The sequence below is a fragment of the Eptesicus fuscus genome, chromosome 10, assembly GCF_027574615.1.
Source record: "Eptesicus fuscus isolate TK198812 chromosome 10, DD_ASM_mEF_20220401, whole genome shotgun sequence".
NCBI lineage: Eukaryota > Metazoa > Chordata > Mammalia > Chiroptera > Vespertilionidae > Eptesicus > Eptesicus fuscus.
This window is the reverse complement of record NC_072482.1, coordinates 2,308,571-2,335,070: the sequence shown is the minus strand read 5'-3', so window position 1 is coordinate 2,335,070 and position 26,500 is coordinate 2,308,571. Positions and strand designations below refer to the sequence as shown.

The following is a 26,500-nucleotide window of genomic DNA, read 5'->3' as shown; positions in this document are numbered from 1 at the left end:
ACTCTCAAATGATTCAGAAAAATACTCTAATGTGTATTTAGAGAAATAATGACAAAGCAAACATGGTTAAATGATATCAACTGGTGAATCTGAGTGAAGAATATCCCGAAATTATTTTTACTATCATGCTCCTTTTTTAAAAATATATTTTATTGATTTTTCACAGAGAGGAAGGGAGAGGGATAGAGAGTTAGAAACATCAATAAGAGAGAAACAACAGTCAGCTGCCTCCTGCACACACCCCACTGGGGATGTGCCCGCAACCAAGGTATATGCCCTTGACCGGAATCAAACCTGGGACCCTTGAGTCTTGCAGGCTGACGCTCTATCCACTGAGCCAAACCAGTTAGGGCTCATTGCTCCTTTTCTGTGAGTTTTAAGTTATCTATATATATAAAAGGCTAAGTGACCAACCATCTGACTGTTCAACTGATGGGCCAGTACATATGACGTGCGCTGGCAATCTATATATATAAAAGCCAAAGCGACCGTCTGACCGGTAGCTATGACACACAATGACCACCAGGAGGCAGACGCTCAATGCAGGAGCTGCCGAGCAATAGCAACTTTGTAGAGTGCCCTCTCGTACTTCAGAACCCCTTGGGGATGTTGAACTACTGGTTTCGGCCTGATCCCCGCTGGCCAGGCTAGGGGACCCCACCTGTCAGAGGGACCCCGCTCACTCCACAGACGTCCTTCAAGCCCGGGCGCCTCCAGGGTGTGTCCAGCCTGTCTCACCCAGTCCCACCCCATCAGCCACCTTCTAATTAATTTCCTTTCAATGTGCACGAATCCGTACACCAGGCCACTAGTTTCAAAATAAAAAGCTGCCCTAGCTGGTTTGGCTCAGTGGATAGAGCGTTGGCCTATGGCCTGAAGGGTCCCAGGTTTGATTCTGGTCAGGGGCACATGCCCATGTTGTGGGCTCGATCCCTAGTGGGAGGTGTGTGGGAGGCAGCCAATCAATGATTCTCTCTCATCATTGATGTTTCTATTTCTCTCTCTCTCTCTCTTCCTCTATGAAATCAATAAAAATATATTTAAAATAAAAATAAAAAGCTTTTTTAAGTGGTGCATTCCTCGGCAGAGGAATTGCTCAGGGTGCCCCAGGCTGCAGAGGGTACTTGCTGCCGCACCTGTGCCAGTCGCCTGACTCTCAGTCCTGAGCCAGCAGAGGAAGGCCGGAGACGGTGAGCCCAATGGCAGGGCTTACAAAGCAGGTAAGGTGAGTCAGGGCAGCGGATTCTCTTTCGTGATGTTATTTAGTCCGATTTTAAAGTCAATGCCTGGTCCTGATGGTGTGGCTCAGTTGGTTGAGCTTTGTCCCGTGCACCGAACAGGTCACTGTTTGATTCCTCAATTCCTGGTCAGGGGGCATGCAGGAGGCAAGGAACAGATGTTCTCTCTCACATCGTTGTTTTCTCTCTCTCTCTCTCTCTCTCTCTCTCTCTCTCTCTCCCCTCCCCCCCATCTCCGTTCCTCTCTCTCTAAAAAATATCAATACAACATATTTTAAAAATACATAAAGTCAATGACTAGCATTCCTTGCCTCCCAGGGACTCTGCAGTAGAGGGAGGGAGACATGGGGGGAGGGGAAAGACCCAAATGCAGGGTTTGCTGTGAATAATCCAGACTGCAAAATTGATGGCAGTTTTACACTTTCCCCTCCAAGGAAGGCCAGGGTTCCCCAGGAGCAGCCGACACCCCCCTCCTTCCCCAAAGGGGAGGAGCCCTAGCAAGGCCGAAGTGAGGCCGGGCAGTCTCTGGCCAAGTTGCAGTTCTCGGAGAAGCATCTGTATGGCCCCGAGGAGCAGGCACCTCCCCTGGCAGAGGAGCAGCGCTCCCCTCACACCCTGCCCCCCCCCTGCCCCCCCTGGCCGCCCCCCGCCCCCCCCCCCCCCCCCCCCCGCACAGGCGCCACCTTGCAGTGCCCCCTGGGGAGGGAGAGGCCGCCTCAGCAGAAGGGCTGGGATGTCCCCAGGCCCCACCAGCCGTTCTTCCCCTCCCATCACCTGCCCTCCAGCCACTCTGTCCTGGGGGGGGGGGGGGGGCAGGGGTTGTCAGGGATGGAAGGCCCCTCCCTCATCCCCTCCATGTCCCTCCTCCCTCCCCCATCACTTGGGTGTCCAGGACATTGTGCGACTCAGGAAACAACTCAGCTGAGGCCCGCGGCGGCCAAGACGGCGGAGGAAGGGGCTGTGGCGCAGGAGGCTCCGGCCGGAGGGCTGCGGGCTCGGGAATGCAGCCCCCTTCGCTGCTGCTGCTCTGGCTGCTGGGCTCCTGGGCTGGGGAGCCCGGAGGTGAGGGCCAGGGGGCCGTGCTGGTGGAAGAGGGGCCACCTTTGGCGGGCTGGGACGGGGCCGAGCCTCGTGCTTTGAGGGGACACTGGGTGGAGGAGAGCTCGCCCTGGAGGGGCAGCTGGCGGGAGGGCTCTGCGCACACCAAGGCTGCGGGCCTGGTGCCAGGGGTCTGCTGGGGTGGGTGACAGGGTGCCCACCCCCAGGGAGAGCACAGTGACCTGGAGCCTGGGGACAGCGGGCTCATTTGGGGGGAAGAGGAACAGACTGACCGCCTGGTGGGGAAAGAGACGTGACGAGATGGAGACGTGGAAAGGTTGAGGGTCCACCAAGTCCCTTTCCGGTTCAGGCCCCCCTTCCCCGCCCCCGCCCCCCCATGGCTCAATGCTGGGCCCTTCCGGGAGGAAATCCCTTCTCTGTCTCAGCCATTCACCTCCCAGGAGTCCCCTCGCCCCTCCTGATCCCTGTTGTCTTGCTTCCGAGGGACCAGGGACGGAGGCCAGAGAAAAAACAGGAAGGGGGGTGGGGATGAGTCAGTGAGAGGCCTGGGACCTGGGGGGTGGGGAGGGCACCACATGGGGTCGAGGAACGGGTAGGAGGCTAACAGGTCCCCGTCTCCATCCTAGGGCTGCCCTGCGGGAACCTCTCAGAACCCTGTGCCAATGGCGGCACCTGCCTGAGCCTGTCTCCGGGCCGAGGCACCTGTCGGTGAGGTGCCTGTGGGGGAGGGAGACTGGGAAGGGGAGGGAGAGGCCCGGAGGGGGAGGGGACAGAAGGCCAACCTCAGCCAGTGATGTGAGTCCCCCCCCCCCCCCAGGTGTGCTCCTGGCTTCCTGGGTGAGACGTGCCGCTTTCCCGATCCCTGCCAGGACGCCCAGCTCTGCCAGAACGGGGGCAGCTGCCAAGCCCTGCTTCCTGTCCCCCCGGGCTCCCCAAGCGCCCCCTCTTCCTCAGCCCCCAGCTTCCTCTGCACCTGTCCCTCGGGCTTCACTGGCGAGAGGTGCCAGGCCCAGCTCAAGGACCCCTGCTCTTCCTTCTGCTCCCAAATGGGCCGCTGCCACGTCCAGGCCTCAGGACGCCCGCGGTGCTCCTGCCTGCCGGGGTGGACAGGTGAGCGGCGGGGGGAGCCGGCGGGCGGGGGCTGGGCCGGGCCGGAGACAGGGGCCCTGAGAATCCACAAGCCGTCCCTGGTGACACGGTCACCCGCGACTGGCGCTCACCACACAGCTGTGCTGACCGCCCCAGTCTGACATACTTCCAAAGCGGTTCCTCAGCGTGCAGCCGAGTCCTCTCCCAGCCCCTGCCCGCCGCAGCCTCAGGGTCAGCCGGCCCGCAGCGGGCTCTGCCTGAGCACCCGAGTGGCCTCTGCCTGCTGGGTGCCGGGGTCACCAGGCAGACTTCAGTGGGGGGAGGTGCTGGGTGAGAAGGGGTGCAGAGGGTCTGACCAGGGAGAGGAATGGGTGTCCCCCCAGGAGGAGGGTGCAAGACAGCAGGACGGGGTGGGAAGGGGGTGCCGCCCTGAGGAAATGGTGCGGGGGAGGACAGAGCCTGCGGCCGCGGAGAGGAAGGGCCGCAGGGCTGTCGGCTGGAGGGCTGGACCAGGCCGCCAAGGCCGGGAGGCGGGGGAAGGCCCTGGGGGGTGGGGCCCGGGCGGCTCGGGGGCTGCGGCCTCTCAGCCTCGGCCGGCACAGCAGCTCCCTGGAGTGCCTTCAAATACCAGCGCCCACCCCAGAGGGGCTGGTGGGTCTGGGAGGCCCGGGGCACGGAGATGTTCAAGCTGCCCACGTAATTCTGAGACTGGGCGTCAGGGACCGGCACGCGGGACCAGGCCTGCGTGTGGCGTCGGGGTTCTGGGCAGCCCCTTCCCCGGTCCAGGCCGGCTCTGCCACTGACAAGACTGTGTCCGCAGCGGACAGGTGGCGTGTGGCGAACGCCCTGGGAGCTGACGGCCCTTGTGCCCACGCTGCTCAGGAGGCGCTCGCTCAGCCCGCCCTGGCGCACAGCACGCGGGCACAAGTGCCCCTGCCGGTGGCGCGGTGGCTGTGCAGGAAGTCTCTTGTTGCTTCGAAGATTCCACCCTCGCAAAGATCAGGCGGCCGGACGAGAGGGGCTGGGGGTGCTAAGTCTCCTGGGGGCGGGCAGGCAGGGCCGCTTTCCACCCCCCACCACGTCACCCCGAGGGGGCCCGTGTCCCATTCCCCCAGGCCGGGCCGATCTGCAACACGCCAACAACCCCATGTCCTACCTTTAGCTCAGAAATATCCTCGCTCCCGATAAACCCCCCAAGAAACAAGCCAACCGAGGCAGGGCGATGGGGCAGGGCGAAGTGGGGGGGGGAATGGGGAGGTGAGAGGCGGGGGAGCTGTTCCCAGGCCCTGGGAGCTGACGGCCCTTGCCCTCTGCCCTCTGCCCCCGGCCGCAGGCGAGCAGTGCCAGCTTCGGGACTTCTGCTCAGCCAACCCCTGCATGAACGGAGGGGTGTGCCTGACCACCTACCCCCAGATCCAGTGCCGCTGCCCCCCGGGCTTCGAGGGCCACGCCTGCGAGCGCGACGTCAACGAGTGTTTCCGAGACCCCGGGCCCTGCCCCGAGGGCATCGCCTGCCACAACACCCTGGGGTCCTTCCGGTGTGTCTGCCCCGCGGGGCGCACAGGCCCCCGCTGCGCGCTCCGGGCAGGACCCTGTCCCCCGGCGGGCTGTCCCAACGGGGGCACCTGCCGGCTGGTTCCCGGGGAGGACGCCACCGCCCACCTCTGCCTCTGCCCCCCAGGTGTGTGCTCGCAGGCCCTGCGCCCCCGGGGCCGGAGCCTGGCGCCCTCGGCTGACCCGGGGCCCTGTCAGGTCTCACAGGCCCGCGCTGCGAGGTGAACCCCGATGACTGTGCCGGGCGCCCGTGTCAGAACGGCGGCACTTGCCAGGATGGGCTGGGCACCTACACCTGCCTCTGCCCGGAGGCCTGGACAGGTGAGTCCTTGAAGCCCAGCTCCCGGCGCCAACGGCCCCGGCGGCCGGCCCCTGCCGCCCCCACGGGCCCGCCCAGCCCCGTCCGCCCCTCCCGCAGGCCGGGACTGCTCGGAAGACGTGGACGAGTGTGAGCCCCAGCGCGCCCCTCGCTGCGGCCACGGCGGCACCTGCCGGAACGCGGCCGGCGGCTTCCACTGCGTGTGCGTCAGCGGCTGGGGCGGCGCCAGCTGCGAGGAGAACCTGGACGACTGCGCCGCGGCCACCTGCGCCCCCGGAGCCACCTGCATCGACCGCGTGGGCGCCTTCTCCTGCCTCTGCCCCCCGGGCCGCACAGGTGTGGGCGGAGGCCCGGGGCTGGGGGGCGGCTGCCAGAGAAGCCCCCGGGGCCGCTGAGAGCCTCCCGCCCGCAGGCCTCCTGTGTCACCTGGAGGACAGGTGCCTGAGCCAGCCCTGCCACGGGGAAGCCCAGTGCAGCACCAACCCCCTGACGGGCGCCACGCTCTGCCTGTGCCAGCCCGGCTACGCGGGCCCCACCTGCCACCAGGACCTGGACGAGTGCCAGATGGGTGAGGCGCCCCCTCGGGCCCTCTCTGAGCCCCGACAGCCTCCGCACTGGAGACAGGCCGATCGCTTTCCAAGTTAAAAGCATGAACGGCTCTCTCCCTGCACCTGTCCAGGGCTGGCCTCTCTCCCCCACGTGGTCTTCTCCCCACGCCCAGCCCCACGCAGTCCTCTCTCCTGAAGGCACTGCCCTTTCCTGGCGCGGTCTCCTCTGCCACACCCGGCCCCGGCCCCCAGCGGCTGGCTGCCCGGCCGTCCACCCTGGGCCCCTGGCTCTTCCCTCCCCCAGCCCAGCAAGGCCTGGGCCCCTGGGGACCGGCTCTCCCCTCCCCCAGCCCAGCAAGGCCTGGGCCCCTGGGGACCCGGCTCTTCCCTCCCCCAGCCCAGCAAGGCCTGGGCCCCTGGGGACCCGGCTCTTCCCTCCCCCAGCCCAGCAAGGCCTGGGCCCCTGGGGACCCGGCTCTCCCCTCCCCCAGCCCAGCAAGGCCTGGGCCCCTGGGGACCCGGCTCTCCCCTCCCCCAGCCCAGCAAGGCCTGGGCCCCTGGGGACCCGGCTCTTCCCTCCCCAGCCCAGCAAGGCCTGGGGCCCTGCGAGCACGGCGGCTCCTGCCTCAACACCCCCGGCTCCTTCCACTGCCTCTGTCCGCCTGGCTACACCGGCTCCCGCTGCGAGGCCGATCACAACGAGTGCCTGTCCCAGCCCTGCCGCCCGGGCAGCACCTGCCTGGACCTGCTCGCCAGCTTCCACTGCCTCTGCCCCCCAGGTACCCGCGGGCTCGTCCCGGACCCGCAGGCCCTCTCGCCTCGAGAGCATGGAGGGCCTCAGGGCAGCCGAGTCAGCTCCCCGAGAGCCTGCTCCTGCCCCCACCCCAGATGAACACTCGGGGCCCCAGATGGCAAAGGCTGTGCACTGCTCGACTCCGGGGAGGGGCATGCGTTTCCCAGTCCTCGTGGAGTGTGCCGCCCGGTCCCCGCACTCAGGCCCGTCACGCGAGCAGAACAGCAGTTCCTAAACGGCATGCCGACCCAGAATGCTCCTCCCGACACGGAGGCGCTCCTCTGTGGAGCTCGGCAGTAAAGCCCTCGAAGGGCCTGTTGCCTGAATTTGGTGCAACAGGAAGGGAATGCTGCCAGGCCGCACCCAGCTCCGCTCGCCCCCCGGTGCCGGGAGTGGAAAGAAACTGACGAGAATAGCTTACCCTGTGCAGGTGCTACTGAGCAGGTTACATGCCCATCTAAGCTTTACAATAGCCCCACGAGGTCAGCCCGTTACTGTGCCCGCTTTGTAAATGCAGAAACTGAAGCTCAGAGAGGCTGAGTGACCTGCCCAAGGTCGCCCAGCTTGTAAGTGGCATTCTCAGAATGCTCAGGCATTCTCCCGTCCCTCCTTTCACCCTCACACACACACTAAGTGACCTGCCCAAGGTCGCAGAGCCAGGATTCAGGCCCAGGCTTCGTGCCCCCTAAAGCTGAGCGGCTTCCCGGGAACGTGCTGAGAAAACGTCCAGGACCCAAGGGACAGGCTGTGGGCATGAGGAGCTGCAGAAGCAGGCTCCCAGGCGGGGGGCGAGGGGGGGGGGGGCGTGCAGTGTGGTCCGGGGCCTGCCCGAGGAATAGGACACGTCTGGACCGACGAGCCTCCCCGATGCCCTAGAGGCCCCGCTGGGGCACTGGTCTCACCGGCACAGAGCCAGCCTCCCCGGCACAGAGCCGGCCTCCCCTGCACACAGCCGGCCTCCCCTGCACAGAGCCGGCCTCCCCGGCACAGAGCCGGCCTCCCCTGCACACAGCCGGCCTCCCCGGCACAGAGCCGGCCCAGGGAGAACAGAGGCGGAGCTCCCAGCAGATGCCCTGTCTCACTTGTCCTTCGGGGCCTCTGGCTCCTCAGCCCGCCCCCTGGGCGCAGAGGAAGGGCCCCAAAAGGCACGTCCTCGCAGCCCTCCCACAGCCGGCGGGCGCCTGTCCTGGGCTTTCTCCCGAGGCAGCAGGGCCCCGAGTTCATCCCTGCAGCCCGCATGCACACGGCGCCCTGGGAGGGCAGCCTGAGGCTGGGGGAGGCTGGTTCTAGAACCCGGGCCCCCTGGGCGCTGCAGCCCTCACCGAGCTCCGTCCTCAGGCTTAGAAGGGCGGCTCTGTGAGCTGGAGACGGACGAGTGCGCCTCTGCTCCCTGCCTGCACCAGGCTGACTGCCAGGACCGGCTCAACGGCTTCCACTGCACCTGCCCGCCCGGTGAGTGCGCCCCCCGCCCTCGCCCCCTGCACCTGCCTGCCCACCCCGCCCCCCCCTCGCCCCCTGCACCTGCCTGCCCCCCTCGCCCCCCTGCACCTGCCTGCCCCCCTGCACCTGCCTGCCCACCCTGCCCCGCCCTCTCGCCCCCCTGCACCTGCCTGCCCACCCCGCCCTCCCCCCCTGCACCTGCCTGCCCACCCTGCCCTCACCCCCTGCACCTGCCTGCCCACCCCGCCCTCGCCCCCCTGCACCTGCCCCAGGTGAGTGCCGCTTCCACCCTGTTTTCGCCTAGGGCCTCTGAGCCTCCACCGTTCAGGCTCCAGGTCATGTCCCCCAAATCCTCCTTCCCTTGCTTGCCCGCCCACCCTCATCACTGTCCTGCCAAATCACCCCTCAGCCCTCCTTCCCAGACCCGAGCCCCTGGTGCGCCCTGCACGGCCAGGGCCGCTGCCCACCGCAGGGACAGCCGCAGGACTCCTGGCGGCACGGGGCCCTCGGTCCTCCGCTGTGACGGCGGCGGGCTTACTGAGCACACACCTAGCTGTAGGCTCCGGCATTGTCCTGTCCCTCCTTCCACGGCAGCCCGAGGTCGGTGCCATTACTAATCCTCTGCAGGGGCACCTGCCCACGTGTCTCCTCCGGGAAGCCCTCCAGGTTCGCCCTTCCTGGCCAGGGGAAGGGCCAGGGCTGGGATTTTGCTTTGGATAAAATGCGTTTTCTGCATTAGCACATACATCCAGTGGCGCCTTATTTGTATGAAGAACAAGGTGACCACGTTATGCTCTGTAAAGTCCTGAAGCTCAAGTCACTAGGAAGCCTCCGACTGGAGCGTTCATTACACAGCGATGCGCTTGGCCGGGCCCCCACGCCCTTCATCTGCAGCGCTCGTTCCTGTAGCAAGAGGGCTCGCTGTCCGCTAACTTCGGTTCTTCTTCCGACCACGACGTTGGCCTGCACAGCTCAGCCCAACACTTGTAACGACTAATGCGTGTAACGACTCCCTAATGCGTGTAAGGAACAGAGATGCCCCGCCCTCTGCCCCCTCCCCCCCGCAGGGTTCACAGGCTCCCGGTGCGAGGAGGACGTCAACGAGTGTGGCAGCTCTCCCTGTGCCAACGGCGGGCAGTGCCAGGACCAGCCTGGGGCCTTCCATTGTGAATGTCTCCCGGGTAAGCGGGCTCAGACACCGAGGGAGGGGAGGAGAGGGGAGGGGAGGGGAAGAGAGGGGAGGGGAGGGGAGGGGAGGGGAGGGGAGGGGAGGGGATGGGGAGGGAGGGGGACGCCCGCAGCCCTGAGCGTGCCTGTGCCCTAGGCTTCGCGGGCCCGCGCTGCCAGGCCGAGGTGGACGAGTGTCTGAGCGGCCCGTGCCCCCCGGGCGCCAGCTGCCTCGACCTCCCGGGAGCCTTCTCGTGCCTCTGCCCCTCCGGCTTCACAGGTCAGCGGGAGCCACTGGCAAGGCGGCGGGGACTGAGTCCCGGGTGGGCCGCCGTCACGGGCGTGTTTGGTGTGAGATGGAGAGCGGAAGGCGGGAGCCCTCGTTCCGCGCGAAGCCTGCGGCTGCACACGGGGTGCTGTTACCGCGGCCTCGGCGTGAATGCGGGATTGGGGCCGGAGAGGGGGGCGTTCAAGGGGAAGCCGTTCCTTCGCTCCGGTAGCAGGCACTTAGGGGACAGACGCCCGCCCGAGGGCCGAAGTCTGGGCGGGAAGGACACAGGCCAGGAGGGGCTGGGAGAGCCGCGTGCGGGGCCCTGGACACGGCCCCAGCCCGCCGAGCTGCGCAGGCCTGGGCGGGCCTTCCAGGGGAGCCGGGTCTGTCAGAGGCGGTCACGGCCGCCCCTCGGGAGCGCAGGGGGGAGGCAGGGAGCGCGGGCCGGGCACAGGGGCCTGAGGACTCGCGGGCAGGAGCGTGTCATACATCAGCGGCCTTTGGCCCATGGGGGACATGCAGGGACCCCGTCTCTCTCGCCCATCTCCCCGCCCAGGCCATCTCTGCGAGGTTCCCCTGTGTGCCCCCAGCCTGTGCCAGCCCGAGCAAAGGTGCCAGCGCCAGGAGGACCAGGCCCGCTGCCTCTGCCCGGGCGGCAGCCCCGGCTGTGCCCCCGCGGAGGACAACTGCACCTGCCGGCACGGGCACTGCCAGAGGTAACGTCCTGCCCCCCCCCCTCCCCAGGAGACAGCGGGCAGGTCTGTGGGGGCCCGTGGGGACCACAAGGAGACGGCGGAGCTCTGAGGTGCCCGCCTCAGGGGGCAGGGCTGGGCGGTGAGTGTGGTCCAGGAGGGGGAGATCACAAAAAACGGGGAGCGAAGGCCTAGGGGCGAGCCCGAGAGAAGAGCGCTGAGCCCCAGGGCCGGTCCCCCAGACAAGCGGTTACTGAGCACCTGCTCCGCGGGGCGCTGCTCGGGGCGCGGGCAGAGGCGGCAGAGGACGGGGCGCTGCCCGGGGCGCGGGCAGAGGCGGCAGAGGCGGCCATTGTCGGGGGCGCTGCTGAGGGCAAAGGCCTCGGAGTCTCGGGCCACAGGCGGCCCCGGGACCGACCAATGGGAGGCGGGAGAAAACGCCTCTCCGTGACAGGGCCTCGTGCGTGTGTGACGTGGGCTGGACAGGACCGGAGTGTGAGGCAGAGCTGGGGGGCTGCGTCTCCTCGCCCTGTGCCCACGGGGGCACCTGCCACCCCCAGCCCTCTGGCTACAACTGCACGTGCCCCACGGGCTACACAGGTGAGACCTCCCTGAGCCACGTACACGCTGCCACCCTCTGAAGGGCCGGCCGTGGGGCCGTGTGACACCGGGCCTCGGGCCCTGTCCCCGTCCAAGGGCCGGGGGCTGGAGGTGGCGAGGAGCAAAGCTGCTGGGAGGGAAGAGGGGGGAGGGCTGGGGGGAGGGGAAGGGGGTGGGACGGGGAGGAGAGGAGAGACAGGGCTCCCCTCCTCAGGGCCCGCCTGCACGGAGGAGGTGACAGCGTGCCACTCGGGACCCTGCCTCAATGGTGGCTCCTGCAGCCCCCGCCCCGGGGGCCACCTCTGCTCCTGTCCTCCAAGCCACACCGGGCCCCGCTGCGAGAGCCGCAGCGACCTCTGTGCCTCGGGTGAGCGCCGCCGGGCCGGGGCTGGGCGCAGGGCCGGGGTGCTGGGCCGGAGCGAACCCTGGGCCGCGCGCTGGCGCTCTTTGGGGTGGGGGGGCTGTGTGGTGTGACTGAGGTCACAGGCCGGCGATAGGCAAGAACCCAACCCCTGGCTCCCGGCCCCCTCTCTCCAGCCCCGTGCCTCAACGGGGGCACCTGTGTGAACAGGCCCGGCACCCCCTCCTGCCTCTGTGCCCCCGGCTTCCGGGGCCCACGCTGTGAGGGAAGGGTCCGTCCCAGCTGCGCCGACAGGTGAGCCGGGGCCAAGGCCCTCCTCCTCCTCCTCTGGGTCCGGCTGCCTCCCACCCCACCTCCTTCTCTGGGGGGGGGGGGCCTCCCTCGGTTCCCATCTCCCCGGGCCACCCTCCCCATGTCCCGGCCCTGCCTCCTACGCGCCCGTCTCCTGCCCAGCCCCTGCAGAAACGAGGCCACCTGCCAGGATGGGCCCCAGGGCGCCCGCTGCCTCTGCCCTGCCGGCTACACGGGGAGCAGCTGCCAGGTGAGGGCTCCGAGCCAGGTGTGCTGAGGGGCAGGCGGGGAGCGCGGGGGGGAGGGTCTGGGGTCCGGAGAGGTGGCAGCAGGGCCCCCACAGGGAGGGGTCTGGGAGTCCAGGCACTGAGGTCTGCATGGAGAGGGGCTGCGGGGGCCGGCCCGGGCGCCGGGGGTGTAGGCAGCAAAGGAACCCGGGGCTCTGAGCGGATGTTGAGGAGCTGAAGCGGCAGGCACCGTCTGGGGGGGGGAGGGGGGCGGGGCCTGACGCTCCGTCCAAACCCTCAGACGCTGATGGACTTGTGCGCCCAGAAGCCCTGCCCCCCCAACGCCCGCTGCCTCCAGGCCGGGCCCTCCGTCCAGTGCCCGTGCCTCCAGGGATGGACCGGGCGTCGCTGCGAAGTCCCGCTGTCCTCCTGCCAGAAGGCCGCCCTGAGCCAAGGTACCACCCAGGCCGACGGGGAGCCGATGAGGGGGAAAGGCGCCCTCCCTGCCCCGTCCCTGAGGCCATCACACACGGGACCACAAAGCACTCGGCCCAGAGTCCAAGCCACACAGGCCAACCACAGAGGCTGATTCCACGCTCCGCGCCCAGGGCGCCCTCACACACGCTCACGCCCAGGGCACCCTCACACACACTCCACGCCCAGGGCACCCTCACACACACTCAGCGCCCAGCACACACTCAGCGCCCAGGGCACCCTCACACACACTCAGCGCCCAGGGCACCCTCACACACACTCAGCACCCAGCACACACTCAGCGCCCAGGGCACCCTCACACACACTCAGCGCCCAGGGCACCCTCACACACACTCAGCGCCCAGGGCACCCTCACACACACTCCGCGCCCAGGGCACCCTCACACACACTCCGCGCCCAGGGCACCCTCACACACACTCAGAGCCCAGGGCACCCTCACACACACTCACGCCCAGGGCACCCTCACACACACTCAGCGCCCGCCCTCACACACGCTCCGCGCCCAGGGCACCCTCACACACACTCAGCGCCCAGGGCGCCCTCACACACACTCACGCCCAGGGCGCCCTCACACACACTCACGCCCAGGGCGCCCTCACACACACTCACGCCCAGGGCGCCCTCACACACACTCAGCGCCCAGGGCGCCCTCACACACACTCCGCGCCCAGGGCGCCCTCACACGGCCCAGCTCCCAGCACCACGCTCAGCGCAGCTCAAGAAACACCAGCCAGCCCATCAATAAGACTCGTTAACACGACCGCAGGGACGTAATCAGTGCGGAGCAACTCGACTCTGTCACTATCATCATCTCTAGAGTGGACACACTTAACCCAACCGCACTCAACACATGTCGCTTCCCACACGTGACGCCACACCAAGCCCCTTGTGAAAGAGCAGGCCTTGCCCTGGCCGGTTTGGCTCAGTGGACTGAAGGGTCCCGGGTTTAATTCCGGTCAAGGGCACATGCCCGGGTTGCGGGCTCAGTCCCCAATAGGAGGCGTGCAGGAGGCAGCTGATCAATGATTCTCTGTCATCATTGATGTTTCTAGCTCTCTCTCTCCCTTACTCTCTGCAATCAATAAAAATATTTTTTTAAAAAGTAAAAACAGCCCTTTGTGCAGATGAGTTTGATGTGAGAAGACCTCAGAGAGAGGCGTGTGGGCCGGGGTGGTTGGTGGCAGTGCGCACGCTGGAGGGTCAGAAGTACGCTCCACAGCCCGAGAAGGGGCGGCCCTCCCTCAGGCAGCACGGCCGGGGGAAGCGCGAGGCTCTAACCCGTGTCAGGCAGGGCTGGCCCTCAGGCCGCCCCCGACCCCGACCCCGAGAATGATGGTGGCCCCATGGGCCTCTGGGCTCAGTGTCTGGGCCGGGGCGCCCTCCACCCCTTAGCTTTATTGATCCTGTTTGTCTCTCCGCAGGCACAGACGTCTCTTCCCTGTGCCAGAATGGAGGGCTCTGCGTTGACAGCGGCCCCTCCTATTTCTGTCACTGTCCCCCGGGATTCCAGGGCAGTCTGTGCCAGGACAGGGTGAACCCATGCCAGTCCAGACCCTGCCAGCACGGGGCCACCTGCGTGGCCCAGCCCGCGGGGTATCTCTGCCAGGTGAGCGGGGTCAGGGCCATGGGGAACGTCGGCATGGTGGGGCAGCGATCCCTCATTTCCCTGGCCCACATCCACCAGCCACCACGTCCGGCCACTTCACCCCTAAGTATTTGTGTTGTCCCTTGTCCCTTCGCCTTGAACACTGGCTCAGTCCAGGCCTTTGCTGCATTCCACGTGGCCACCTGCGTCGGCCTCCCATCGTCCCTGCCCAGCCCTTCCTCTGCTGCTGACCCGTCACCCCCTGATCAGAACCCCCCAGTGGCTGCCTCCTCCACCACGGCCCTGCGAGACCCGCCCTGGCTCTCAGGCCTCATGCCCTCCCCTCTCCCCCCACCCCCGCTCCAGCAACACAAAACTGCGTCTGGCTTCGCTGCACACCCCATCCCGGCCCTCTGGTGCCCTCCCCAGCCTCCCCACCGGATGATGCCAGGGGTGCCTTCTTCAGGAACACGTCCTGAACGGCCCCCCAGGCTGGGTCCGGGCGGGGGGGGGGGGGGCGGTCGGGTCACGGAGCTAGAGGCCAAACTAAGGTTCAAGCCTGAGCAGCCTCGTCCCTGTACTCAGAACCGGGACTTGGGGGCGAAGGCACCATGCACCCCCTAACCACCCTCCACGGCGTCGTCTTGTGAGCATTTCACACACTCACCGAAGCAGCGCGCTGACCAGTAACCCTCGCGCACCTCTGCTCAGCTTTCTCTTTCGTGAAACTCCCTCCAGAAGTTTCCAAACAGCCCCTCGCCTGCTTCCTCAGCCTCCAGCCACTTGGTTGTGAGCCCCTTCCCTCCGTCTCCCCGAAGCCTTTCTGGTTCCATTCTTGCATGCTCGCCTTCCTGGTGCAAGAACTCGGCACATGGCCAAGGCCTCGCACCGATCCCCTCCCCAGCAGAAGGTGGAACGCTCAGGCAGGGTACGGGCGCCGGTTACGGAGCCACAGCCCGGCACTGCCCAGCTGCCGCCTCGCTGTGTGGCTTGTACAAGTCCGTCTTTCCAGGACTCGGCCCCATTTCTGTGACGTGAAGGAGTTTAGGAGGTCCCGCGTGTAAGTCACGCAAGCCGTGCCAGCTGCCGCCTGCGAGCCTCCGGGCAGCAGGGACCGCCTGGTTTTCTTTGCGCTCCTGCTCCCGAAGGGGTGGCCGGCGCCGAGGGCCGGCAGTCAGTGCTCAGGTTAAAGCCTGGCCAGGCCGGGGCGGTGGGTGGAGAGAGGTTCTACCCCAAAGGAGCTCTCCTCAGTGGCAGTGTGTCCTGGAGCAGCGGTCACAACCGTGGGCCGTGAGGTCCGAAAGGTTGGCGCCCTGTCCAGAGGCTGTCTGGGGCTGGAGGGGTGTGCGCCGTGCCTCACGGAATAACGTGTGCTGTGTGTTGGATGGGGCGAGCTGCACGTGGGGAGGGCTGGGGTGACCGGAGCTGGAAGCGGCGGGCAGGCTGTCCGGAGCTGTGAGCTCTGCAGCCTGGGGGGGCTCCTTCCTGGTTCCTCTGACCCGCTTTGCCTGCAGTGCGCCCCGGGCTACGAAGGACAGAACTGCTCAGAGGAACCGGACGCTTGTCAGTCCCAGCCCTGTCACAACCAGGGGACCTGCACCCCCACACCCGGAGGCTTCCACTGCGCCTGCCCCCCAGGCTTCGTGGGGCTGCGCTGCGAGGGGGATGTGGACGAGTGTCTGGACCAGCCCTGCCACCCGAGAGGCACTGCAGCCTGCCACCCTCTAGCCAACGCCTTCTACTGCCAGTGTCTGCCCGGGCACACGGGTGAGGAGGGGGTGGGGAGGGGGGCAGCTGAGCTGGCCATGGAAACCCCGATAATCCCCTCCCACAAGGTAGCTAGTCATCTTGTCCCCAGAGAATATGGCCAGGGTCCCTGTACCTGTGCAGCTAGCGCTGGGCTGACCCCCAGGAATGAGCAAAAAGGAGGCAGTACCAAAGCAGTGACATCTGGTCCCACCCCGCCGCAGGCCAGCGGTGTGAAGAGGAGATGGACCCCTGCCAGAGCCAGCCCTGCTCCCACGGAGGGTCTTGTGAGGCCACGGCAGGACCACCCCCAGGCTTCACCTGCCGCTGCCCCCCGGTGAGTGACTGCCACGCTGCCTTCTCCGTTGCCCCAGCACCGACACAAGGCGACGCCTGAGCCGGGCCTAGAGGGCCGCCTGGGGGCTCTGCAGTGGGACTGGCAGGAGAAAGCCCTCCCCTGCTCACAGAAGTGCCTCTCAGCAGAAAAAAAAAGGGGGGGGGGGAGTGGAGGCAGGATCAGGTGGTAGCACGAATGCATAAGGACCCCAAAATCAAGCTGGGTGACTTTGGGTAAGTGCCCAGTTCTTTTAACTGTGTGCGTGTGTGCACACGCTGAGCCCGATGCATAAAATTGGTTCATGATACACTAACAACATTCATTGGTTTGTGCATGGCCTTCTATATATTTTATTCTTACAATATAACACCCATGAACCAAACCCAAGAATGACAACATTAATAACTTGCAGGTACTTATGTCCTCCTCTGTCCTGCCCCCTTCCAGAGGAAGAGAGCGTATACAGTCCTATTTCCAAGGATTAGGACAGTAGTTCAGTTAACACTCATTAACTCCAGTCTGCCGGGACTTGAACTGCGATGCTACAGTCCATGCAGCTGGCTGCAGAGCTGTGGTTCGTCCGCTGTCACCACCACGTACTGTCATTGTGTGGAAAAAACATGGGACTTGGTTGCAACATCTATAAAATGATCAACTTGTTCTGAGGCCCCTTCCAGATGGACACTCTGGGACCCTCCGAGTTATCTTACCCAGGAGTGTCTTGAGAGGAAGTGGGGAGAATTACGCAAGGTCCCTTGCCAATCTCTCTCCTCCTCTCCGCAGGGTTTTGAAGGCCCCACCTGCAGCCAGAGAGCCCCCTCCTGTGGCCCCCATCACTGCCACCACGGTGGGCTGTGTCTGCCCTCCCCCAAGTCTGGCTTCCCACCCCACTGCGCCTGCCTCAATGGCTACGGGGGCCCTGACTGCCTGACCCCAGCCGTTCAAGGCTGTGGCCCTCCTTCTCCTTGCCTCCACAACGGCAGCTGCTCAGAGACCTCCAAGCTGGGGGGCCCAAGCTTCCGATGCTCCTGCCCTCCCAGCTCCCCAGGGCCCAGGTGTCAGAGCCCCAGAGCAAAGGGGTGTGAGGGCAGAGGGGGAGATGGGGCCTGTGATGCTGGCTGCAGTGGCCCGGGAGGAAACTGGGATGGAGGGGACTGCTCACTGGGGGTCCTGGACCCCTGGAAGGGCTGCCCCTCCCACTCCCGCTGCTGGCTTCTCTTCCGCGACGGGCAGTGCCACCCGCAGTGTGACTCTGCAGAATGCCTGTTTGATGGCTATGACTGTGAGACTCCTCCAGCCTGCACGTGAGTTGGGGTGAAGGGCCACAGGTGCTCCTGAGTTACAGTGTCACCCAGCCTCAAGCTCCAGGGTGTTGCCCCCCTCATCACTGTCAGCATTGCCAAGAGGGGGTGGAAGGCCTAGGCTCCACCCGGGGGGGGGGGGGGCAGCATCAGGTTAGCCGGAAGCGAAAGCCACCCGAGCACCATCTCTGCCCCAGCCTCTCCAAGCTGCTGCCTGGAGACTCCCCTACAGCCGGCACCTGGGGGAAAGTGCCTCGGGCTCTCCTCCAGGGAGCGGGGAGCTTGGGGGGCAGGGAGAAGGGACTGTCCTAGGAAACAAGGTGTCAGTCAACGTTGGGTGTCTGGGCTACCTACCACCCAGGGCCTGCCTAAGCCCATTCTCTGGAGCTGCCCCGTTAGCGAGTGCCCCGGAGGCTGTGGGAGATCAGGAATCCTCTCTGGGATGAAGGAGGGGGTCCTGAGCCCCCTCTCCTCGCCCCCCAGTCCAGCCTATGACCAGTTCTGCCGCGATCACTTCCACAACGGGCACTGTGAGAAAGGCTGCGACACCCCGGAGTGTGGCTGGGATGGAGGCGACTGCAGGCCGGGAGATGGGGACTCGGAGTGGGGGCCCTCCCTGGCCCTGCTGGTGGTGCTTAGCCCCCCAGCCCTGGACCAGCAGCTGCTTGCCCTGGCCCGGGCACTGTCCCTGGCTCTGAGGGTGGGGCTCTGGGTGAGGAAGGACAGTGACGGCAGGGACATGGTGTACCCCTATCCTGGGGCCCAGGCCGAAGAGGAGCTGGGAGGAGTCCCAGACCCCTCTCAAGAAACAGCAGCCCCTCAAACGCAGCCTGTGGGCAAGGAGACAGACGCCCTCAGCACAGGGTAAGGCTGGCGAGGGGTGAGGGCAGGGAGCCCGGGACCAACACGGGGTCCCTGAGGTGCCTCGCCCGCAGGTTTGTGGTGGTGATGGGTGTGGACTTGTCCCGCTGTGGCCCTGACCACCCTGCATCCCGCTGTCCCTGGGACCCTGGGTTCCTGCTCCGCTTCCTTGCTGCCATGGCTGCAGTGGAGGCCCTGGAGCCCCTCCTGCCGGGACCCCTGCTGGCTGCCCACCCTCGTGCAGGCACCGGTAGGTGGCCCCATCACTTCCGCTGACCTTGCTCCCAGGCCAGCTTTCACGCCGCAACCAGCATGGCGGTCAAATGAAACAGGAGCCCCGGGACCCCAGTGCTCTTTGTGGGGCCTTACCCTTGTTACCCGCTTTCTCTAGCTGGGATCTTCCCGGGGCCCCTTCGCTCCAGTCTCCTTCCTGATCTTCCCAAGGGCTTTGTGCTAGCCTCCCTCTGGGCTTCCCGCAAGCCTCGGTCTCGGCGCACCCTCTCTGCTAGGCCGAGGGCATCAGCACTCCTGTGTCAGACAGTGCAGAGCTCACGAGAGAGCAAGAACTCACGTCGCACGCACTACGTGCCCATTGTGCTCTAAGCGCTTTACAGTACTAACTCCTTTTATCCTCCCAACAACCCCATGGAGGCGGGTGCATTGTTATTCCCATTTTACGGATGAGGAAACTGAGGCCCACAGGTCTTACAGCCTCACCCGGAACGGCCTCCTTCTGTCTCTCCCACCAGAGCCCCCCGCCAACCAGCTTCCCTGGCCGGTGCTGTGCTCGCCAGTGGCCGGGGTGCTTCTCCTGGCTCTTGGGGCTCTTCTCATCCTTCAGCTCATCCGGCGGAGGCGCCGAGAGCATGGGGCCCTCTGGCTGCCCCCTGGGTTCGCTCGAAGGCCTCGGACTCAGCCAGCTCCCCGCCGACGCCGGCCCCCACTGGGCGAGGACAGCATCGGCCTCAAGTGAGAATGTGGAGGGACTGGGGCTCAGGGAGGGGACTCTTGCCTGTGAAGACAGTTATGATCAGAAGCAACAGAGAAGCCACTGCGGAGGTTGAGGACGGAGGAAGGGGAGGGGGTGGAAGACTGCTGCAAACCTGTGGACCCTGAAGTCCTCTACCCACCCACCCGCTTCCAGGACCCTGAAACCAGAGGCCCACGCTGATGAGGACGGAGTGGCGATGTGCTCAGGCCCCGAGGAAGGAGAGGAGGTAGGCCAGGTGGAAGCACTGAGGCAGGAATGGTCCCGAGGCGGGGGAAGGGGGAAGGGACAAGCCAACCGTCCTTCCGGTTGTTTTCTGATCCCAAGGCTGAAGACACGGCCTCACCCTCCAAGTGCCAGCTCTGGTCTCTGAGTGGTGACTGTCGAGAACTCCCCCAGGCAGCCCTGCTGACTCCTCCCCAGGAAGCTGAGATGGACAGCCCTGACGTGGACACCCATGGGCCTGGTACTCGAGCCAACCCGGGCCAGGACAAATCCCTCTGACCCTTAGAATCAGAAAATCCTTTGCCATCAGCCCTGAAGAAGCAAATGTTAGAATTAGTGCCTCACAACAGAGTGGCCCCGGGGCAGGAGAATCAGTGCCCTCGGGGAAATGGGTAGAGATACAAATTCTTGGGCTCCAGAGCTCCTGATTCAGATACTCAAGCTTTTGGGGATCTGTTTGAACAAGCCCTCCAGGTGAGTGTAATCCAGACTCAAGTTTGAGAACCACTGCCCGAGAAGGTTAGAGAATTAGGCCTGCTGGCTGGCTCCTTGAACAGGAGGAAACTGAGGCCTGGAGAAAAGTAGAGGTCACCTGACTCAAAGCCACACAAAATCAAGAGCCAGAGCTGGGCTTCCCGACACCTCAGGGCTGTGATTCTCCCTGAGCCTCCATGCCCCGTCCCGTGTCCTTTTGATCGACTTGTTGCCCATTCCTTTTCTCCCACCCGCAGAGGGGGTGACACCCCTGATGGCAGCAGTCTGCTGTGGGGCGGTGGAGGACAGGCCTTTCCCGGAAAGCTCTGGGCCCTGGGAACCTCTGTTAGATGGAGGGGCCTGTCCCCAGACTCACACCGTGGGCACCGGGGAGACCCCCCTGCACCTGGCTGCCCGGTTCTCCCGACCAACTGCCGCACGCCGCCTCCTGGAGTCTGGAGCCAACCCCAACCAGCCAGACAGAACGGGGCGCACCCCTCTTCACACCGCTGTGGCTGCCGATGCCCGGGAGGTCTGCCAGGTCAGTGCACAGTGGGGTCCCGAAGAGAACAGGGAGCAAATGTGGAAGTAAAGCTGGGCCAAAGCATCCTCTGGTCCTCCTTCGGCGACCTAACTCCTAGGGTTTGGCAAAGAGTAAGGTGATGTGGGCTTGGGGACCTGAAAGAGAAAAAGAACAGACGGCGGAATGTGCACTGGGAGGTGGGTAAGTGTGAGGGCCTGAGCCAGCAGCCCCGGACATACCAAGGGTGGCTGGCCCTCTCTGGCCCCCCAGCTCCTACTCCGCAACAGACAGACCGCAGTGGATGCCAGGACAGTGGATGGGACCACGGCCCTGATGCTGGCCGCCAAGCTGGCAGTGGAGGACCTGGTTGAAGAACTGATTGCAGCCCAAGCAGATGTGGGGGCCAGAGACAAATGGGGTACGGATCTGGGGGTGTTGCTGTGCTACAGACAAGTTGAGCAGTTGGGATGTGAGGTAAAAATGACAAACAGTGGGGAGGCGGCGGCAGAGGAGCAGCTGGAGGCTGGGGGTTCCCTGGCAGCCTCTCCAGGGTGTAAGCCCGCGGGCGTTGGCTGGATGGAGCACGCGTCCTCCCCCATCCCCAACAACGCGCATGCCCCAGCCCTCTGTAAACTAGGACGGGGAGGGGTGTCGGTGGGAAGGTGGAGGCGCCTCCCGGTCCCACCGACCCCAGAACAATGCCCCATTGTCCCTTCCGCGCGCCGATGACGTCACCGGGCAGTACTTCCTGCCCGCCGCCGTCACCCGGGCAACGCTTCCGCCTTTGAGGGACCCAGACTCGACGGGTCTGAATAGCCCTTCCCCCAAGGCCAGGATCGCCGGGAAACGGGAACCCCGGCGCCTGGCCCCCGGCCTCAGGGTGACAACCTCCCACGTCGCTCCCCAGGAAAAACCGCTCTGCACTGGGCCGCCGCTGTGAACAACGCGCGGGCCGCCCGCTCCCTTCTCCAGGCCGGAGCCGACAAAGACGCCCAGGACGGCAGGGTTAGGCCGGGCAGAGGGCTCCCCACACAGAAAAGGGGCGCGGAGAGGTGGGAAGAGCGGGACCTCCCAAAGCCGTGGGGGGACCGGCGGCCCAGTAGGTGGAGTCACGAAGGGCCAGTCCCGGGGTGTGGCCTTCCCTGACCTCGCCGCCGGCTTCCTCCCTCGCAGGAGCAGACGCCGCTGTTCCTGGCCGCCCGCGAAGGGGCGGCGGAGGTGGCCCAGCTGCTGCTGGGGCTGGGGGCGGCGCGAGCGCTGCGGGACCAGGCGGGACTGGCGCCCGCCGACGTCGCCCGCCAGCGCCACCACTGGGACCTGCTGGCGCTGCTGGAGGGGGCGGGGCCCGCGCACGCGCGTCACAAAGCGCCGCCCGGCCCAGCGGGCGCCTTCGCGCGTGCGCGGGCCGCCTCGGGAAGCGGCCGGCGGGGCGGGGCCGTGCGGCGCACCCGGACGCAGTCGGTGGGAGCCGCCCCGCGTGGGCGCGGAGCAGGCCTGCAAACCCGCACTTTGTCCGTGGACTTGGCCGCGCACGGGGCCGGTGCCCACTCTCAGTACCGAAGCCTAGCGAAAGGAGCTGGAGGCGGCCCGCCCCGCCGCGACCCGACGTTTCCCGCAGGCACGCGTGGGCCGAGGCCCGGCCCCGCCGCCATGCCGGGAAGATCCGGGGTCGCGACCTCCGCTGGCGGGCCGCGGGATTGGGTGTCCCTGGGAGCCTGCGGCCCCGCCCCCAACACTCGGAGCCCGCCTCCTTGCCTTACTCCGTCCCCGGAGCGCGGGTCTCCGGGCGTTGCCTGGGGTTCCCCAGTCCACCAAGTAATACCCTCAGATGCAGTAAGCGAACCTCAAAAGTAGAAGGCTAATGGCAGGGTGGGGTTCCAAAAGTGAGCACCCATTAAATGCCCGCCTGGGAGTCCCTTAGGTTTTCAAGTTCTCGAGCCCCAAAAGTAGGGGGTCGGGAATATAGCGTCCCTCCCAAAATGAGGGTATGCCCACTCACAACCGTCATCGTCTTCCGCGTGGAGATGAAGCCCTGGGAAGGGTGTAGGTGCCGAGATGAAGTGGGCCCAGGAAGTAAGGGTGAGGGGTTACCGGAGGGTGGGTGGAGGGGGCTAGGTACCCTGCACTGGAACCAAGAACTACAGATGGGATGTAAGATGTTCTTCCTGAACAGGATGTGGTTCCCGAAGGGAGCGTTTGTCACCCCCCACTGCTACAAACAGTTGGCAAATTTGTGCTAAGCACCTGCTGTGTGCCAGGCATTGCAGTGCTGGGTGGGGGGAGCACCAAGGACACTCCAGCTGATGACTCCTTGCATTCTCACCACTGCAGGGATGAGGTGCCACTCTTCTAGCCACTACTTTCTCTAGTTAAGAACCCCAAGTCTGTCATCAGATAATAAAGCTGGTATAAAGTGTTACCTTCTTTTGGAGGGTTTGAGGAGTGCAATGAAGAAAACATGGGAGTGGCTGCATTGTCTTCAAAATTTTGTGTCCCAAATTCAATATTTTTTTTTTGTTTTTATATTTTTATTGATTTCAGAGAAGAAGGGAGAGGAGAAAGAGAAAGAAACATCAATGATGAGAATCATTGATCAGCTGCCTCCTGCATGCCCCCTACTGGGGATGAAGCCAACAACACAGGCATATGCCCTTGACCAGAATCGAACCTGGGACCCTTCAGTCTGCAGGCTGACACGCTCCACTGAGTCAAACTGGCTAGGACCCAAATTCAGTATTTGAATGGAGACTTTCAGTATAGTGTAAGAGCAAGAATACGATTTGGGGGTCCAAATTTAAGGTGTCATTTGGGGGTGCTCATTTAAGGTGTCATCTGAAAACGAGTCTAGTAGTCTGAAGAGAAGCCACACATTAGACATGTTGCCCGCCTTCCAAGGGCATTTAGTTCTAGCCACATAGGAGACTCCAGGAGCTCAAGCTAGGTAGAGGAAGACGGAGACCATCTCAGATTAATCCACCTTTCCGCAGCGTAGTTACACCTCTCGTGGTGATGAAGGGCCTGAGACGTGGAGGCGGGGGGCATTCTGAAGGCGGATTACAAGCATACCTCATTTGTGTGGGCTTCACTTGGTTGCGCTTTGCATATAAGTGTTTTCATTAACATCAAAGCAAAGACCCTCTACCAACAAAAAGATTATGATTCACTGAAGGCTCAGATGATGGTTAGCATTTCTTACCAATAAAGTATTTTTAAATTAAGGTATGTTTGTTGTTTTTAAGACAATGCCATTGCACAGTTAACAGGCTACAGTATAGCTGTAAACATGCACCAGGGAGCCAGAACATCTGACTCGCTTTATTGTGATAATCACCTTATTGTAGTGGTCCGGGACCAACCTGCAATATCTCCCAAGTGTGCCTGGTAGTAACTACCATTTACTGAGCATTCACTGTACCAAGTGCTTTATCACACTTAGTCCTCACACCAACTGTCAGGTCTACCAAAACTCTTAGGTCCACTTTACCCTAGGAAACAGGCACAGGTTTTCATCTGGTGAAGACGAGGCATTAAGTGGCAGAACGAGAGCTCTTCATCACATTTCGTGTTTGAAGTCGCTCAGCTGTAAACCCCCGATTATGACAGGTTTCCATTCCGAGGCTCCAGATGTCTGTCCTTCTAGCTTGGTGCCCGCCAGTGTGATCAGTGTGGACAGATCAATGACCAAGCCAGGGAGTTGGTCCTTTCCCTTTATCCCTCATTCATGACCAGAGGAAAGCCTGCCCTGACCATGTCTCACATCGGGTACACGCCTTGTCCACTGAATAGACCAAGCACCAGAGGGCAGGGGTATCTGATACTCTGTGTTGGGCCCAGTGCGGGGGGTATGTGTGTGTGTCTGAGGCCTAACATCCCGGGATCGGAGTCCCGCTTCCCACTGGAACCATGCCTGTCCCCATCCCAATGAGGCTGGACGCTGGGAAGCAGGGGAGGATGAATCCGACCGTCAGGGGACTTCTTAGGGAGAGGAGCGACCTGGGGGTGAGGGCTCTGAGGAGTGAAACCACTTCCTGTGCAGCTAGTTCCTGTGTTGACAGAGCTGGAGGGGAGGAGAGGGGGAGGGAACAGAGTGGTGCGGGTTGGGGTCCACGGCGGCTCTGGAGAGGGGAAGGCCCTGAGTTCTCGCCCACCTTGAAAGGCCTCCACTGCTGCTGGAGGGGCCGGCCAGCCTCTGCGCCCCTGGGGAAGAGGTTGAGCAAGCAGTTTGGGTGGGAAAACAGAACTGGAGGAAGTTGACAGGGATGGGCGGGGCCCATGGGGGGCTGACCAGGAACCCAGCTTCCTGCTTAGTACCCAGACATCCAGCCCCTGGCTCACCCCCACCCCTTCCAGCCCCCACTCCCCTCAGGAACTCAGGGTTCCGGCCCTCCTCCAAATCCTAGCTCCCCTCCCCCATCGGTTTCTCCCCTCCAGGGCATGGAGGCTGAGAGACCCCAGGAAGAAGAGGATGGTGAGCAGGTGAGCAGGCACCGGTGGGGGGGCGGGGGGCGGGCTGACCCTGGGAGAAAGGGAGGTGAGAGGACCTGAGGCAGAGAACTAGTGACCTTGGACGCAGGACTTGGAAGGGCTTGGGCACAGGGGTAGGAACAGACTGAGAGGAAACAGGCTGCCGGCCCAGCCCGCCCCTGCCTGACTGGAACGGCTGTCTCGGCATCAGGGCCCCCCTCGGGATGAGCATGGCTGGCCCCCTGTAAACACCACCGTTCGACCTTGGCGATCTGCTCCTCCATCCCCTCCTCCAGGGACCCGCCGCACAGGTACCCCCACCCATCCAGGGAGTTCCCTGACCCTGGTGCCTGCATCCTTCCTAATCCTATTACCAGGGTCCGCTCCATCATGGGCCCTTTCCCCACATCCTCTGGACTCCCCATTGTACCTCCTTACCTCTGACCACCAGGCCCTAATCACCTCGCCCCGTCTGTCCCTGTCCCAGTCCCCCACCTGCCAACCTCTCTGAGCCCCCCCCCCTACCCTCCCAGCCCTAGGACCCCGCTCGGCCTCCCTGCTCTCCATGCAGACTGAGCTCCTCCTGGACCTCGTGGCTGAGGCCCAGTCCCGCCGCCTCGAGGAGCAGAGAGCCACCTTCCACGTCCCCGAGGATCCCCCAAACCTAGCCCCAGCCCCACCCCGGCCCCAGGAGGACAGAGAACAGCTCTACAGCACCATCCTCAGTCACCAGGTGAGACGCCCCACCCCCCAGGAGGCCAGACCCAGGTTTCCTGGTCTCTTGACCCGGTCCTCTTTGGGGCCCTATCCCTCCTTCTCCCCAGGCATCTGCCCCTCTCCAGGCCCTAGCCCCCCACCCCAGTCACAGGTGTCCTATATGCCCCTCCTACCAGCCCTGGCTCCTTTCCTGGCCTGCTCCTCTTTCACCCTCACCAACCCTTCCCATCCCTCCATCCCTCCAGTGCCAGCGCATGGAAGCCCAGCGGTCAGAGCCCCCCCTACCCCCAGGGGGACAGGAGCTCCTGGAGTTGCTGCTGAGAGTTCAGGGTGGGGGTCGAATGGAGGAACAAAGGTCTCGGCCCCCCACTCACACCTGCTGAGATCTGAGCCCCCCACCAGCCCCTCCTCACTCCCGGGGCTCCAAGCGGGGCAGCCCGCTGCCCACCCTCAACCCTGCTGGGCAGGGGCGCCAGAAACTGGACCCAGCACAAATCTGTCCATCGTCCTCGCCCATGTTCCTGGGAACTGAGGGGGTGAAAGGCCTCGCACCCTGGGAATAGTCCAGGTAGGATGTCACCCAGGACCCTCCCTGAGTGCGCGGAGCCGGAGGCAGTGAGGGTCCCAGCACCCAGGGACACCCGTCCCTACTCCGACCTCAGGGAGTGGCTTGAGTCTGGGTCCTGAGCGGTGGGGGCACCCCAGACGTCCAGCCGCTAGGCGGGATCTGGGGCTCGAGGCCTCCAACTCCCAAGAAAAGACTAGTCCCGTCCCCTCAGGCCGTGACCCGAGGGACAGTCCCCCCTCCTTCCCAACCGGAAAGGGGGCGTGGGCCTCGCCGGGACGGACTGCGCGCCCCCGCCCCGCGCCAGGACGCCCTCCGCCGTGCACGGCTCGCCCTGCCCGCCCCCCTGCTCCGCGGGCCCAAGTTTGTTGTGAATAAAGGTGTTCCCCTCGGACTGGACTGTGTCTGGGCTGCGGGCGGGGCCGGAGGCCGGAGCCGCTCCCGCTGGCCCGGGGCCAGCTCCCCTCCCCGCCGGTTAATTACCGGCTCATTAAGCAGCGGCTGGAGACCTCCTAATTACCCCGCCCTCCGGGTTTTAATTAAGTACCACAGGGAGGGAGTCATTAGGAC

General features: G+C 64.5%; 2 protein-coding genes and 1 long non-coding RNA gene across 10 annotated transcripts; 2 read left to right on the top strand and 1 right to left on the bottom strand.

Annotated features, from left to right (window-relative positions):
* Positions 1-2,239: 2,239 nt before the first annotated feature.
* On the top strand, positions 2,240-22,603 carry NOTCH4 (notch receptor 4). The gene is made up of 30 exons (XM_054722637.1): positions 2,240-2,284; positions 2,905-3,005; positions 3,115-3,407; positions 4,720-5,067; positions 5,139-5,261; positions 5,359-5,595; positions 5,672-5,827; positions 6,392-6,586; positions 7,939-8,052; positions 9,108-9,221; positions 9,365-9,487; positions 10,035-10,194; positions 10,625-10,770; positions 10,985-11,137; positions 11,308-11,425; positions 11,585-11,672; positions 11,951-12,104; positions 13,566-13,750; positions 15,244-15,496; positions 15,700-15,812; positions 16,596-17,116; positions 17,597-17,977; positions 18,049-18,224; positions 18,724-18,943; positions 19,119-19,200; positions 19,290-19,428; positions 19,919-20,202; positions 20,455-20,602; positions 21,092-21,189; positions 21,358-22,603. Exons 1-30 carry the CDS (start codon positions 2,240-2,242, stop codon positions 22,036-22,038), a joined length of 5,949 nt encoding a protein of 1,982 aa, XP_054578612.1. The 3' UTR covers positions 22,039-22,603.
* Positions 16,141-21,413, bottom strand: LOC114228285 (uncharacterized). 7 transcript variants are annotated; one of them, XR_008557363.1, is made up of 7 exons: positions 21,332-21,402; positions 20,068-20,339; positions 19,309-19,499; positions 18,692-18,986; positions 18,344-18,502; positions 16,523-16,612; positions 16,141-16,411 (listed from the first exon to the last, which is right to left on the bottom strand). It is a non-coding gene; the product is annotated as an uncharacterized LOC114228285 (long non-coding RNA). The 7 variants fall into 7 exon arrangements; XR_008557359.1 differs by having other exon boundaries at positions 16,141-16,612; positions 20,068-20,298; positions 21,332-21,413; XR_008557362.1 differs by having other exon boundaries at positions 16,141-16,612; positions 20,038-20,339.
* GPSM3 (G protein signaling modulator 3) lies at positions 21,113-26,343 on the top strand. Of its 2 annotated transcripts, none has more exons than XM_054722650.1 (5): positions 21,113-21,189; positions 24,616-24,660; positions 24,860-24,959; positions 25,182-25,381; positions 25,611-26,343. In XM_054722650.1, exons 2-5 carry the CDS (start codon positions 24,619-24,621, stop codon positions 25,746-25,748), a joined length of 480 nt encoding a protein of 159 aa, XP_054578625.1. In that variant the 5' UTR covers positions 21,113-21,189; positions 24,616-24,618; the 3' UTR covers positions 25,749-26,343. The 2 variants fall into 2 exon arrangements, with proteins under 2 accessions (XP_054578625.1, XP_054578626.1); XM_054722651.1 differs by lacking the exon at positions 21,113-21,189 and adding an exon at positions 23,560-24,410.
* Positions 26,344-26,500: the final 157 nt, after the last annotated feature.

Excerpts from the sequence above, each read along its gene's own strand:
- NOTCH4 (XM_054722637.1), top strand. The coding sequence starts at position 2,240 with ATGCAGCCCCCTTCGCTGCTGCTGCTCTGGCTGCTGGGCTCCTGG. Across the intron at positions 9,488-10,034 it reads CTGCCCCTCCGGCTTCACAG|GCCATCTCTGCGAGGTTCCC; the intron begins GTCAGCGGGAGC and ends CTCCCCGCCCAG. Across the intron at positions 12,105-13,565 it reads GAAGGCCGCCCTGAGCCAAG|GCACAGACGTCTCTTCCCTG; the intron begins GTACCACCCAGG and ends GTCTCTCCGCAG.
- GPSM3 (XM_054722650.1), top strand. The coding sequence starts at position 24,619 with ATGGAGGCTGAGAGACCCCAGGAAGAAGAGGATGGTGAGCAG. Across the intron at positions 24,960-25,181 it reads TCCAGGGACCCGCCGCACAG|CCCTAGGACCCCGCTCGGCC; the intron begins GTACCCCCACCC and ends CTACCCTCCCAG. Across the intron at positions 25,382-25,610 it reads GCACCATCCTCAGTCACCAG|TGCCAGCGCATGGAAGCCCA; the intron begins GTGAGACGCCCC and ends CCATCCCTCCAG.